At 41.7% G+C, this 14,262-nt stretch overlaps 1 protein-coding gene across 2 annotated transcripts in view; it reads left to right on the plus strand.

Annotated features, from left to right (window-relative positions):
• stxbp5l (syntaxin binding protein 5L) overlaps nt 1-14,262 on the plus strand; it is a 109,002-nt gene continuing 94,740 nt past the window's right edge. For both annotated transcript variants that reach the window (XM_079276772.1, XM_079276773.1), the window contains exon 1: nt 1-317. In XM_079276772.1, the coding sequence (XP_079132898.1) occupies nt 153-317 (165 nt within the window). In that variant the 5' untranslated portion in view covers nt 1-152. The remainder of the gene's footprint in view (nt 318-14,262) is intronic.

Consider the following 14,262-nt stretch of genomic DNA (forward strand, 5'->3'; position numbering starts at 1 on the left):
CTGCTGCTGCAGGGAGCGACCTTCTCTTTCTCCAGCTGGCCAAACGAGTTGGGAATTTGCATCAGAGAGGAGACCGTGAACTCTGGGGAAAACAAGGAAGACAGAGCGGTCCTCTTTCTCTCCTCCCCTTACATACAGAAGTACGACAGAAAATGAAGAAGTTTCGGAAGGTATTGGACGGCTTGACCACCTCCTCTCCGGGAGGGACTATCGGATCCCCATCGTGCGGCAGCGCGGCCGGGACTCCCACAGCGACGCCAACGAAGGAAATCGAGGTCCCGGAGACGCTAGTGTCGGAAAACTTTCAGCTGTGTAAGGTGGGTAAATAAAAGGGTTTGCTTGTTTTATGCCACCAACCCCCGCGCACTAAACTAACACCATGCAACAGCTTGGATTCTGGCTTCCCCACATCCTGCTTGCGAACAAAATGATGTCTGGCGCCGATGCAGGCTTTAATGAAGTGGAGAGGGACCGTAAAAGTTGGATCTGGAATGAGGTTATCTGCTGCCAGATTTGGTGGCCTGCTGTTCTCTGTTTTTGTTGACAGTTCAGCACCACGGGCAGCTCCTGTTTTACAATTCTACTGAGCATGGAGGCATGGAGACAAAACAGCAGAGAGAGAGAGAGAGAGAGAAGCCAGATAAAAGCTGGTTCTTGTTAGCTTTAGTGGCTTTTTGTTGTAGCTCCTTAACGGCAATGGCTTAGCCCCAGCAGACACGTGTGCACGGCAGGCAGAAGATGACAAGTGTGCCGTTTTAGGCTGACTGCAGCTCCCACCGGCATGTGCTGTTGAGCTGGAGTACATGCGCCCCGCCATCAGCATGCTGTTTAGGCTGCAGTAGCATGCACACATGTGATATAAACAAACCAAAGGTAGTCGATGAATAGTTGCATCAGCAAGCAGGCACGAATGGTGGAGGAGCGATGACATAACTGGTGTCGCTCCCTTGATAAGAAAAGAAAAGTGCAAAGCAAGCCAGCGTAGGGACCCTGCAGTAGATGTCCTGGCTGATGTGCTTTTCACATGAGAAGGAGGAAGAATGAGGGAGGGATGTGGATGGTTGGTGGTGGTGGTGGAGGGGGGTATTTATAGCAGCCTCTGCCTCCCATTGCAGCCCTTTTTCTGGATGCATTTTAGAGCTGACTGCAGTTATTATTCCTCACCCTGAAAGAAGCAGGGTGGATTTTGGATACAACTGTGAATAATTCATTGAGAACCCACGAGGAACTGGGTTGTTTACAAAGCTATATTATTATTGGGCAGACCTACACTAGTGGAGGGAGCGGAGGGGGGGGGGTTTGTATTCATGGGGATGGTGGAGGAGGAGGAGGAGGAGGAGGGAGGTTGATTCACAAGCAAAGGATGCTGCAGAGCACCCTTGGCAGGCAGGCAGGCAGACGGGGAGGAGAAAGTGCTGGAAAAGCACAGCATGATTCCCTGTTCCCATGCAGGAAGCTGCTCCTCCTTCAGTGAGTGGCTTAATGCATGGTTGTTTTTAAAGACAGAGACCCTCATGCAAAAAGCAAAAACACACCCGTGTACAAATATGCCCTCCATTCCCACCACCATGACATTTCTTCTCAGGCTTTTTATTCGAGTCTGTGCAGCCGGTGCAGGTTGTCTGTATTTGTGTGTGCGTGTGTGTGTGTGTGTGTGTGTGTGTGTGTGTGTGTGTGTGTGAAAAGGAGTGAGAGACAGGCACAGCGGGAGAGGGAGGGAAGAGGCTGTATAGCTGCACCTGTTACTGTATGTCTGTCAATTTCTTTTCCTGGTGCAGACAGGGGTCAAGGTGGGACGCACAGTTATACGTGTTGTTGAGCCTCTGTATTGTCACATTTTAGCCACGACGTCCATCACATATCTATGATCCTTTGCTAAAAATATATTTGTTTTGCGCCTTGATCTCAGTGACAACCTTGTGTTTGACAATATTGCTCACGTTAGGCATAGCTTTAAAAACATGCAAAAAATGATGGAACACTATCTTAACGTATTTTGATGGATGTGTGAAAATAAGTCTGTCTTGTTGTTGCCTCTCTCATCGGCTACTTCAGCTTCCTGATGTCATGCCGAGCAGAATGGGGGATGTGGACACACACACACACACACACACACACACACACACACACACACACACACACACACACAGAGATCTTAAGAACCATCTAGTGTCTCCTGTGACCTTTTCCCTCTTTCATTAAGCAATGAAATATGTGCATACCATGCGCATCAGAAACCGGTTCGTTCCCAGTCATGTTTAAAGGAAATGTATGTAAATGTAGGTGTTGGATGCTGCAAATAAGCATGTTTCCTGAATGTATATCCAACACACATGAGCCCAAATCTGGTCAGTAGTCAACAATAAACAATGACAGATACATTTTTCTTTCATTTCATATGAACACAGAAGAGAGAAATAGAACACAATAACCTACATTTTCCATTTTACAAGTTTTGCCCCAGCTATTTCTAGACTGGATCTTCTAACAGGGGTAAAATCTGTGAGCGTGTGCAGTGTGTGTGGGAGGCTTTGGCATCTTGGCTAACTTCTCAAAGTTAGTCATGACTCCTGTCCTCACTGTGCCGTGTGGGAAGATGCAACAACTCATTTAGTTTAGATTCTACAGCATTTTGATGTGCTTATAGTGAATAATGCGGTCGCGTCCATTAGCACAGGTGCTGAAACAAGGTTCTGGTGAAATCTCATTCGGACTGAAGAAGTAAAGGAGGGAAACGGGAGGCACCCAGGTGAATGAAAATTGAATTTCAGTTGACAGCAAAATGAGTTAATTGTGTGTTCGAGAGAGAATGGTAGAAACAGTCTCTCTCCCAAAAGAGAGGGAGAGAGACTGAACTGATCTGTCTGTTGTTTCTGTGTCTGTTACTTTTGTGACCAAACAATAGCTTCCTCACCAACCCCATTATTTCTGAATGTAGATAGATTAATTAACAAAGAAAAGGTATTATTGCCGTCGGCGTTCCCCATGTCAATGTTCATTTGGCATTATGATGTCATGGAGCTAAAGAGGAGGACAGAAGAAAGGCAGGATGATAAATGATGGTTGAGGCCAAGCAGATTATATACTGGTTTGAATTTATCAAAATACCGTGACAGCTTTCAGGCTTATGGAATGAAGACAGCCATTTATAGGTTTGGTTTCATTGAAAACCAACTTGGCAAATTCTTTCCCTCCAACAGGCCACAATGTGTTGAGTTATTTTAAAATAAGAATTCAAAAAAACTAAAAAATAGCCGAGCAAAACTGCAGAGTTTCCGTACGATTCTGAACTATGTCGAGTTTTGGGGACTGAAATTTCTGTGTATAAAACTTGCAGACCCAAAAGGGGAACTTACAAAAAAAACAACTTCCAGTATGCAGCAGGTATGTAAGTGAAAATACTCTGACAGGGAGGGAGGTCAGAGCGTATGACCAGACAGCAAGGCCACAAATATGCAAATAAAGGCTCAGAACTAAAGTCGTATGCGCCAAGTTCTCTCAGAAAACTTTACAAGCCTTGGACTGGGGCGGGCTAATTCAATGAATGCCACATTGGGTTGTCTTACTGAGTGACTAACCACTAGGAAACATTGCACAATCCTGATCTATGGTGCCACATGCTGATGACAGGATGAGGATTTGGCATAAACAGCTTGAATCATGGATCCGTTCTGTCTTCTGGCTCATTAATGCGAATCATTGATGGTAAATGGTGAATGGACTTGCAGCTATACAGTGTCTTACTAGTCTTCCACTCTACAATACATGTCAACATTCACTCATTCAGACATTCATACACTGATGGCAGAGGCTGCCATGCAAGGTGCCATCTGATAATCTAATAATCAGGCAAATGATTATACTGCCCTCAAAAATGTATAATAAAACAATAAACAGTAGAAGTACAGAATGTTTGCAATGCAAATTCTAACATTTGATTTTCACCTATTGTTCGAGGATTTCAAAATAAATACTGATATGCTTAAAGCTGTTATTATTTATATTTTCAGCAACTTGGACGTGAAAGCGGTCACTTGTAGTGAGTGATGAACCCACTGATGAGTATCAACCGACTCTGCAATTTGTTTTCGCTTTTCTTTTTCGAGTCTTATTGTTTTGGTATTCAAGCAACAACTGATTTATTTCTTTCAAGCAGCTGTTTTCAGCAAAAAGAAACGAAAGAAACAGTGTGCACTACCTGCTCAACACCGACTGTCACACAGCATTTACAACTAACATTATGAAGCAGCTAAAAAGGCAAGTTCACCATATAAACTTAACAGTGAAGTCAATGCTGTGCTCACAAGTTGTTCTTGCTGCCCCTGAATGGCCAACATAAAAAAGAAAAAGTGCGCCCTAAAAACAATCCAATAACAACATAAAAAAAGACCTTGAAATCTCCTCTATGACACAGTGTCAACTAAATATTTCAAATATAATCTTCGCAAAAGTAGTAAGACGATTGCATTGAATTACAAAAACAGCCCGTACATCGAAAAACAGAAGCTCTTCACAGTTGGAAAACCAGTGACAGCCAGATGCTTGACGCTAGTCGTTGCCAGCATCCGTGCCATTTGCATCCTGGGAGGTCTTTACCTCATTCGACTTCATTCATTTTGCATGAGCCTTACTTTTTCTTTTCTGAAGCGGAGTAGCGACTATAGAATTTGAATCAATGAAAAGGGCTGGTTTCCATATTCATTAAGTGCTAGTTGTAGCTGTGAAGAACACGGTTCTAACCCCTCAAGAGAAGATTTCTCAATATACTCTTTGTCAAAGGCGAATGTAAGCAGATGTGACAAAATATGATTTGTAAATGTTGCCTCAAGCTGACAGAAGAGCACACACTTAAATGCATCTTTGGTTTGTGACTTATATTGATGCAGAAGTAGTACAAACTATGCCAGGATCCTTCAACAAACAGGTGTGCAATCTACCACTGCACTGTAATAAGACACTTGTAAAATTGTTACATGTCCAAACCTTGCACAAGTACAGAAGCTATGAAAGCTCTGTGCCTGCACTGCATAGATAAAGCATCTTTTAAAATACAAAGTCAAAGGCAACGGAACATAATTCATAAGTGTTAAGAGTATTTTAGGAGACAAATGCTCTTCAGTGTCGATGGCAAACACTTTGTAAGCCCAAACATCCAGAGAAATCTTCCCTAAGAGGTTTTGCGTTGCTCTAACAATCACATCACACTACTTTCACCGTTGCTTCTTTGAGAGAATAATCATTATTTCCACGACCATATGATCACTTGTCAGGAAAACATTAAAAGGTGTATATATTCACCTTGACGTCATCCATTGTTTTGTGGACTGCGGTTTTGAAGCTTGAGGTTGGAATTTTGTCCGTTTCTATCTCGGTTTTTGTCGGTCGCCATCTTAATTTTTTGCCACCAGAAGTGTTCGTTTATCATATTCTGTTGTAAATTTTCACATTTCTATTTTTCATTATGTTTTGTACTATTGCACTGTGTTTATTGCCATGCAACAATCACCAAGCCAAATTCCTTGTATGTGTAAAAATACTTGGCAATAACCCAACCAAAAGATTCTGATTCTGATTCTGACTCTGACTCTGGTTCTGAAACGAGAGGGTGAAGCTGAGTACAATCGAATGATCTTGAAAACATCTGTAAGAAACCAAAATGTTGGAATTAACATTCATGAAGTGAAAACACACTGTGAAAGGGTTAAAGTTCACACCGAGAGCTCACAGACCAGAATACGCCGTGGCAGCGACCTGTCAATCACAAGGTAGCCACACTCTGAAGCTTATCCTCCTTTACTGAGGATTGTATTTAAATGGGACCATCATTTCAGTATGTTAAACCATTAGCAGAATGGCTTTAGCGTAATTGTTCAGTTGGTCCAGTGTAAATATTTCGCTGACGAATACATCTTTTGTAAAAACTCATGGTTTAAGCCCAGAGGTTAGGGGTTTGCCATCCCCCTCGTCTCTTTCCTGACTGTATGATAGGGCTTGTAAAGATTACATCACCTCACTCCCTCAGAACCGACCCAACGAGCTCTCATGGGTGTGATGACTCAGTGGGTTGACTTCCAGCTAGTCTCACATTACCACGTGTCAACTCCCTGTCAGAAGCCACAGTGTGGGGTAAATTAAGGGGGAGTTGGTGTCAGGCTGACAGGAGAAGATGCTGAAAAAGCAATAGTACTGGAGAGATGTTCAGTAAACTGTATACAAGTGAGACAGAGGAAGAGGGGTTTCCAAGAACAAGTAATGTCTGTGTCTATTTGTGTGTGTGTTGAGTATGCAGTATCCATTTGTTTTCCTTCTTGCTCGATGAATCAATCACTGACGTAATACCTCTTTTGTGTGATATGTGGCTCCTAGTGAGAAAAAAATCTTGTCAAATTTCAGTTTGTTTCTTACAGAAAAAACGTTAAAACCTATTTTTTTTTTTTTTATCCTTACCAGTCAAGTTATATCCGGAGATGTTATGAAGGAGAACCACCTTGTAGCATATCAGGGTCTCACCCGTACGGCCCCATTCAATGGAATCTTTGTTTGTTTTTCATATCATCAACGTTCTGAGGAGAAAGGAGGTTGTTGAAGTCACACATCTGAAATCCACTGTTTTATTTATGCTGTGGGTCACAACAGAGATTTTGTACTGACGAATCATAAAAATACATTAAATGCTGAACATTACAGAGATGTTCTGCAAATGGTCTTCACGAGAAAAACACAGCATCTTCTGTTGTTACTGCATCCTTTAACTTCTCCATCATATGGCTATACCTGCAGAGAAACATCTATTTCAGTGATGCACAACATTTCACATGTTTATTCACACTGTCGGATAAAATAGGAGCAAACACAAACAATGTTTAAGTGCACGACCAAGACGACGGATTTAAAACTATATTATGGAAAACGGTCCACTTGGAACTGCAGTGCCGCAAAGCTTTAACCCAACAGAGTTTCTCCCCCGCCTCTCTGAGTGGTGAGTGCATTCTCTGCTCTTAAGTGCTACTCTCAAGCACTTGCCAAACCTCATCTACTTGATGTGTCTCTAGAAGTATCTAAAAGGTGTATGCCTGAGTTGAGGTTTTTGTTTTTGTTGTCTGATGTATTATTAGGAAACTCCTGTCTCTTCACCTTTTGTTTTGAAAATCAACCTTCCACGAATGTGGCTTATTCATGGTGATCATGAGGGGGCAGTGACATGTTACATTACAATTTCGTGGCCACGCGCGACTATTTAGTCTATCAAGCCAAAGGCATGATGCTTATGCCATGTCTTGATTGGCTGACATGCCTGCTGTTGTGGTTAAGAGGTTGAACCACATATACAGCACATCCGCACACGGCTGGTTTCTGAACCCACGTCTGCATAAAAGCACGACACGAAGCCCCAGCGTACATTCACAACGATCACCTCTTCCACACCCTCCAAACAGAGAAAAGTGCTTTGCACTTGCATAATAGAAATCACGTGTATTAAACCCACGCTTTCACCTGAAGAGACACATGCTTAACATTCAGCACATTTGAACCCTTAAAGGGTTTGTGTTCAATGCTGCCGGATAAAAAAACAAAAACACACAACTGTATGGTGCACCTACCTGTGCATTATTTTCATATGTCCATGTGTGGTTATTTAATTGTACACCATCATCCCACTTAAAATAAAAAAATGCAATATAAATGCACAAAAGCTGCACATACATATACATACATACAAGTGTCTCATTCATCCGTTTTCATATCAGAGCTGTCACACTGCATTCTCACCCTGTTATGTGCGTTCAGCAAGCGCATGGAGGAAGTGCTTATAAGACCCGCATCAGCCTCAGTGATGCAAGGAAGTCCTCTATTTGCACATTCTGCCCATGTTGGTTCTCGGTGCTCATCAAACTAGTTTAGTGGGCAAACAGGTCATTTTTCCTTCCTGCGCCTGAGAAACATCTTAAAACTGCTATAATTCATATTTTCATGTCAGATGACATATAATGAACCGACAGATAATTATCACCTGACACTGTAGCTCCACTCGCCCCGTTTCTTCACTCTCACAGCTTTCATCGGCGTTCATTCCAGCAACAATCTTCTGCAAGAAAGCTCTGACAGAACTTACATTACCTGCCCAGCATCAAACGTAAAAAAGTTTGCGATTCGCTTTGAGCAAAGTGGAGAGCCACACATTTCCCTCAGGGGTTAGTGGAGACCAAAACAGAGACAGACAATATCGGACCTCCAGTCGTCAGGTTCACCAGAAACACGATGCCATCCTCGTCTCACAGATGTGTTGGCTAATATAAACCTAATGAGGTGATAATATGTCAGTCAAAACATTAAAAAAACATGTTAATACAGGTTAAACTACGATTCAGCTCACGTCACCATGCAGATCTCCCAGTAGCTGTTTTGGTGATTTGGTTATAAATAAAGGAATATATAAATGTCTGTCAATGTCGAAATGTGGTTAAAAGCTGCAACTTGACATCTAAGTTGGGTACGACAGCTTTTTCTTACTTCATTTCAGTAACTATATTTCAAGTTAGCAGGTTCCATGATAAAACATCTTCAAAAGACTGTTGACGCGCAACCATTTGTTGTTATTTTACACTTACAGGTTTGGACATTGTACATATTAACTGTGGTAAATTTGTAAAATAAGAAAATAGCCCTCGACCCTGAGGTAGACGATCTAAACTACAAAGGATCGAAAATTGGTTAGAAAATACAGGCACGAGTGCATCTGATAAGAAATGAACAGTATCCTGCTGTGTTGTGCAACTGCTGTGTGTTTCAACTCGCTTCGCACATTCACAAACCCCTGATCTCCTCTTCCACTCATCCCCCAAACGTCTTCGCTCTCACCCACGTTCTGGTTTGCCTCTCTTTTTTTTTTGGGCTGCTCCCGACGACATCAAAGGAATTTTAGAGCAACCTCAAAATATCTCCCTTCAGACCCTGCTGGGGGGAAGCCTCGTGTATCTTCGTTTCTTTGATGGGCCCTCCGACTTCGTAACGTCTCTATTAACTGGAGTAGATGTATGTGACGGGAATACTCTACTTTTCTCTGCACCGTGTCTGTCATCCTGATGTTTAGTGAGGGGACAGATGCTGTAACACCTGGGTGATGCAGAGGCACAGTTTGTATGCGCACAGGCAATACTGATCACACACAAAGGCAGCTTAATACATGCATTGTAGTATGATATTATACACGGAGTTCATTATGTCACAATACATTTATTAAGCTGACGCTTTTGTTCAAAGTGATTTATTTAGGTGCATTTAACTTGAACATGCTACGTTCATAGAGTACAGAAAGAGGACACACGCTTAGCTCCATGCTCTTTACTTGGTCCCCATTCGTGGTTCAGAGTGACATTTATATGATATCATACGTGTCTCATTTTGAATGCAATAAAACACTTTATCCAGCTACTGGTTTTAACTGACTAAATTCATATTACATAATAATGACTACTATCCACTAACATGTAAGTGATATTGAAGCTGGTTTGCCGTCAACTGAAGAAAGTTGACCTGACTGAAACAAAGACCCAGCATTAGCATTGGTGATTTTTGCTATAATTATACACGATTCATATTTGCCCTTGTAAACCTGCAACACTCTGACCATTAACAAATGTTCCACAACTGATTTTTATTTCTCCGTTAAATCTCTAAACTGTTGCTTGGTCTGTGCTCTAATACTCGTATGAATCACTGTGTGTGAAAATTGAATTGACATTAAAACAGGTACTGTTTGTGCCTTCTATCGAATTAAACTTGAATGAGATGCTGTAATTCCCATGTTTGTTGAGCTACTTGTGAACCTATAAAAAGAAACAACAACAACATTAAAACACGGAAAAATCCATTCCACGTAGACAATTGAATTGCTTGTTGAAAGCCGTTGCCTCTTGTACATTGTGTGTGTGTGGGCTGATTTAACACCTGCTCGAACATCACTTACTGGGGCTGTATAGAAGTGCACATGTGCTTCATACAACAGAGGACATTTTCTACACTGTGCGATTAAGGGTTGATTTGCCCTTTCGGATTTACATACAGTATTGTCATGGTAACACTGAAACATTCCCATTTGATTACCGGTCACACGTGAGCTGTTTGCTGTTCGACTCATTTGTTGTGACATGCATAAATGCTTCACCGTCAGTTCAACCTTGTCCATTTCTTCAGGTTTGTTTTCAATCATATTGCAGTTTTGAGATTAAATTGAGATTTTTTTTTTAGTGTCTTCAATAAAGATGTGATCATTGACCAAGGATCCAAAAAGTGAGATGGACGCCATACATTTATGGAAGGCCAGAGAATCTGTAGTGAAATATTATTGAGATTTTATCGTGCGATTGCACAGAAATGATTACATCAACAGAACAGCATTTTATTTTTGTGCTCACGGATCTGAGAAAGCATCTTCTCGTGATTATTAAATATAAATGCACACCATGCCGATATGGTAATCATCTGCCAGACACACCTAAACTTTAGAGAGGATTTAAAATGTGTTATGTTATTTGAAATCTTGGTGCTTTAAATGATGAGTTGACTGTTTCTATGAAGCAAGGCTGAATATCGCTCATTCCTAAACCAACCAAAGATATTCTATATCTTGCTAACTGACAACCTATATCATCTTGCTTCAATCGCATTACAAATTACATGCTGCACTATGCTAAAAGACAAAACAATTATGTTTAGGGAAAATTGTTAATGCAGTCAGGTTTCATTAAAGGTTTTGAACATTTTAGATTCCCCAGAATTATTTCGTGATTGATCTCGTTTTTAGACTTCCACAAAGCTTTCGACACTGTTGAACACTACTTTATTTTGGAGTCTTTACAATACTTTGGGTTTGATGTGAACTTCCCACATTAATGGTTGTGTATCCTCAGCATTGTCAGCTAGCTTAACGTTAGCAATACATGTTAAAAACCGACAGCACTTCGAGCAGTTGAACACACCTGCTGTTAATTAAAAAATGAATGAAATGTCCCTCTGACTAGTTAATCGACGTGTGTCTTTTCTTGATTAAGGGCTACGTTTAGTACAGCTGTGTGCTTGTTGTACTCCAGAGCTAGGTTACAATATGGGGACCTCACGAGCTAATTTCTTCAATAATTTACAAGCAACAACATTTGACTTACAACTAAGACTATGGCCTCCCATTTACAGTAACGTTACGTTTCCCTCTTTTCCATTTTCTGCCACATACATGCTGCTCTCTCTCTATGTATTATTCACCACTGGCACTATACTCTTGCTATAAACTGCACATCACAAGTGGTGTAGATAAATGTATCCACGCACCATCGAGGTCAAGCTGTAGTCTGCTCAGTGCATTACTCCCTGTTTCACAACTCAACAGCGTCTGCTGAGGTCCTGCAGTGTGCCATAGTGAAGGGACGATGTAGCGAATCAATCCGCAGAGCTACAGAGATGCAGTGTTGGGATAAGAAATTCACATGCATTGTTTTGCACTGGTCAAGTACAGACATGGCTCTCAGAAAGCACATCAGCTGGACTGTAATCAACTCATGTTGGCTGTAGGTCCTCGCAATTATTGCTAATTAGTTCCAGCTAATATCATGGGACACTGACCAAATTTGTCTTTTTTTTTTATTGGCAAAAGCAATGATCAGCGCTGCCTAAAGATGTGAAGCCTGGCCTGCATGTTGTCCTTAACATATAATAGTCTTTGCTAATAAGGAAACATTAGGAAAGATAGAATATTCAAAAAGCAAATTGGTTTTGTCTCAGAGATTAGCTATTATCTTTTCACATTCACACACTCACACTTTGATAGAAATGTGCACACGCTGTAGAGAGCTAATACTCAATCCCATGACAAAATATTATTGATAATTACTATAATCCCACCAAATTCGAATGTCATATTTCATGTCATATATGTTGATCCGTGCTTGGAGATATAGCTGCTCAATGCACAATTTGCTGGCAGTGGTAGATGTTTGCTGGTTGCTATTTATAGAACTAGGGGTCTAGACCAGCTCTGCAGCTGAGCACTGTGTGGAGAGAGAGCGAGGATGGTGTGTGGCATGAGGTGGTATTAGTCTTTGGTGGGTGGGGATGTCTGTGTGGGGCTATCTGATTAAGCGCCAAGCTTGTGTGCAGTGCATAAAGGTTGTGTGTGTGTGTGGAGGAGAGAGAACAACACAACGGAGAGAGAGAGAGAGGGAGAGAGAGAGAGAGAGAGAGAGGAAAGGGGAGGAGGTGGATGGGAAGCGGAGTTGATGTAATGCAGCCTTTGGCAGCCATAACGCAGGTCCTTAGCTGCAGGCCAACAGTAGCTGCGTGGCTGAGCTGCTTCTAAATGTAGGCTACAGCTTCGCTACTTCAACGGCATTAATATCACATGTTGACTTTAAGATTGCTGATTGAATAAAACACAGTCTTTATTAGATACATCAGAGACAGAGACAGAGAAAGAGAGAGAGTGTGTGTGTGTGTGTGTGTGTGGTGGAAGTATGTGTGAACCTGAACACACACACGTGCACTCACAAGAATACATCAAATACACAATGAAAGAGAAAATGGCTTTATGGCTTTGGCTTTGAAATATATATGAGGAGCTCTGAGATCCACCAGAGTAAATGTGTTCCTCATTCACTTCGTGGCTCTCTTGTGTATATATATATATATATATATGTGGGGGGGGGGATCTTCTGTATCCCAGCAACAGTGTTCCACAGTTAGGCGGACTGGTGGCAAGACCTGGAGGATGAATGGGTGAATGGGTGTTCATGTTCATTACATATGAATGATTTTGTGTACCGGTATGTATGAGTGTGAGCGATTCATTTTTGTCCTCGTTTTTTTTAATCATTTGCTGATCCATTTGGCGTGTTTGATAACAAAATAAAAAGCGAATAAAGATTGAGAAGTGTCATTGCTAGTATCACCTGCAGCTCTCTTTATTGCTGGGGAATAAGCACAGGGAATAAGATGAAATATTGCAAATATATATTAACTTACCAAACACCTTCTCACTTCTCAAAACACCTTGTTTTCATTGTGCCATTGACTGCCTGCTCACTCCTCAGTCACCACTCTTAAACGGCGCCCCGGCTATTACGGGCTGCAAGTGATAAAACAGCTGAGTGCACCCCCGACCCTTAGCTACTATATATATGTGTATATACATATATATATACACGGCCAGAGACACAGGGGAGCGGAAACAGTTTGCACACTGTTATTGTTGTGGACGGCGTGTTTGGATAACAGCTCATGGAACTACCAGTGCACACACGACTGACTACCTCGCAGCCTCTGCTCTGCGGCTCACTTTTATGTGTTTTTATTGTGGACGGTGTGTTTGGCTAACACCTAACAGCTCATGGAACTACCAGTGCACACACTGCCACTCAGACGCTGCTAAGCAGGCAGACAGCTTGGTGATTTTATCTTTGTGTTTTGGCACGATCGTGTGAAGTGGATCATACGACGACTTTGAGACCATTGCTTGTAGAACTACTTTTCTTTTTGAGTATGAATGAAGTCTGTTTTACGAGCCTTTGCAGCCCTAATTGTACTCATTCAATCACACACTACAGCAGTGGTCGTAGCAGAACCACCCAGCAGAGATCTGCACTCTACGGAGTGCGACTCTAGTTATTTATGTGCTTAATCAATGCAGTCATAAATATGCAAAATGTCTAAAATAATGATAATGATGAACATATAACCTGAACTTACACACAAAAGCTCTTGCTTACTGCTTATGAATGGGAAATATCTGCAAAGCGTGCACACAGACAGCACAAGCGCACACACTTGTGCGGTGGTTGCAACTCTCTGTGTTGTTTTTCCTTTTCCTCCATTGAGCCTGATCACAGCGGAGTGATTTCATTCTGTGTTTTATAACCATTTCATTCATTCACAGACTCTCATGTTATCTTTCCAAAATCCCCCCTCCACAGTATTAATGAGAGCACAAAACCCTTGTTACGACAATTCAGGCAGCCAAACAAAGGCGTTTGTGATGGTGATGAGGTGGCAACAATATATATTATGTTGTGAAAAAATAAGCAACTGATGACTTCATTGTGGGTCCGGAACGGTCGATTTATTATTGACCGATTTCTTTTCAGATGAACATTTTTGATTTTGCCTCTTCCAATATTTGTTCACGGTGGTTATTGGCATTCTCTGAGAACTAATGCAGTGTGCAGTCACAGGCTTTCATTGCCACGAATGTTGGCCAGATTGAATAATTCACCATGA

The sequence above is a fragment of the Melanostigma gelatinosum genome, assembly GCF_949748355.1.
Source record: "Melanostigma gelatinosum genome assembly, chromosome: 10".
Classification (NCBI taxonomy): Eukaryota; Metazoa; Chordata; class Actinopteri; order Perciformes; family Zoarcidae; genus Melanostigma; species Melanostigma gelatinosum.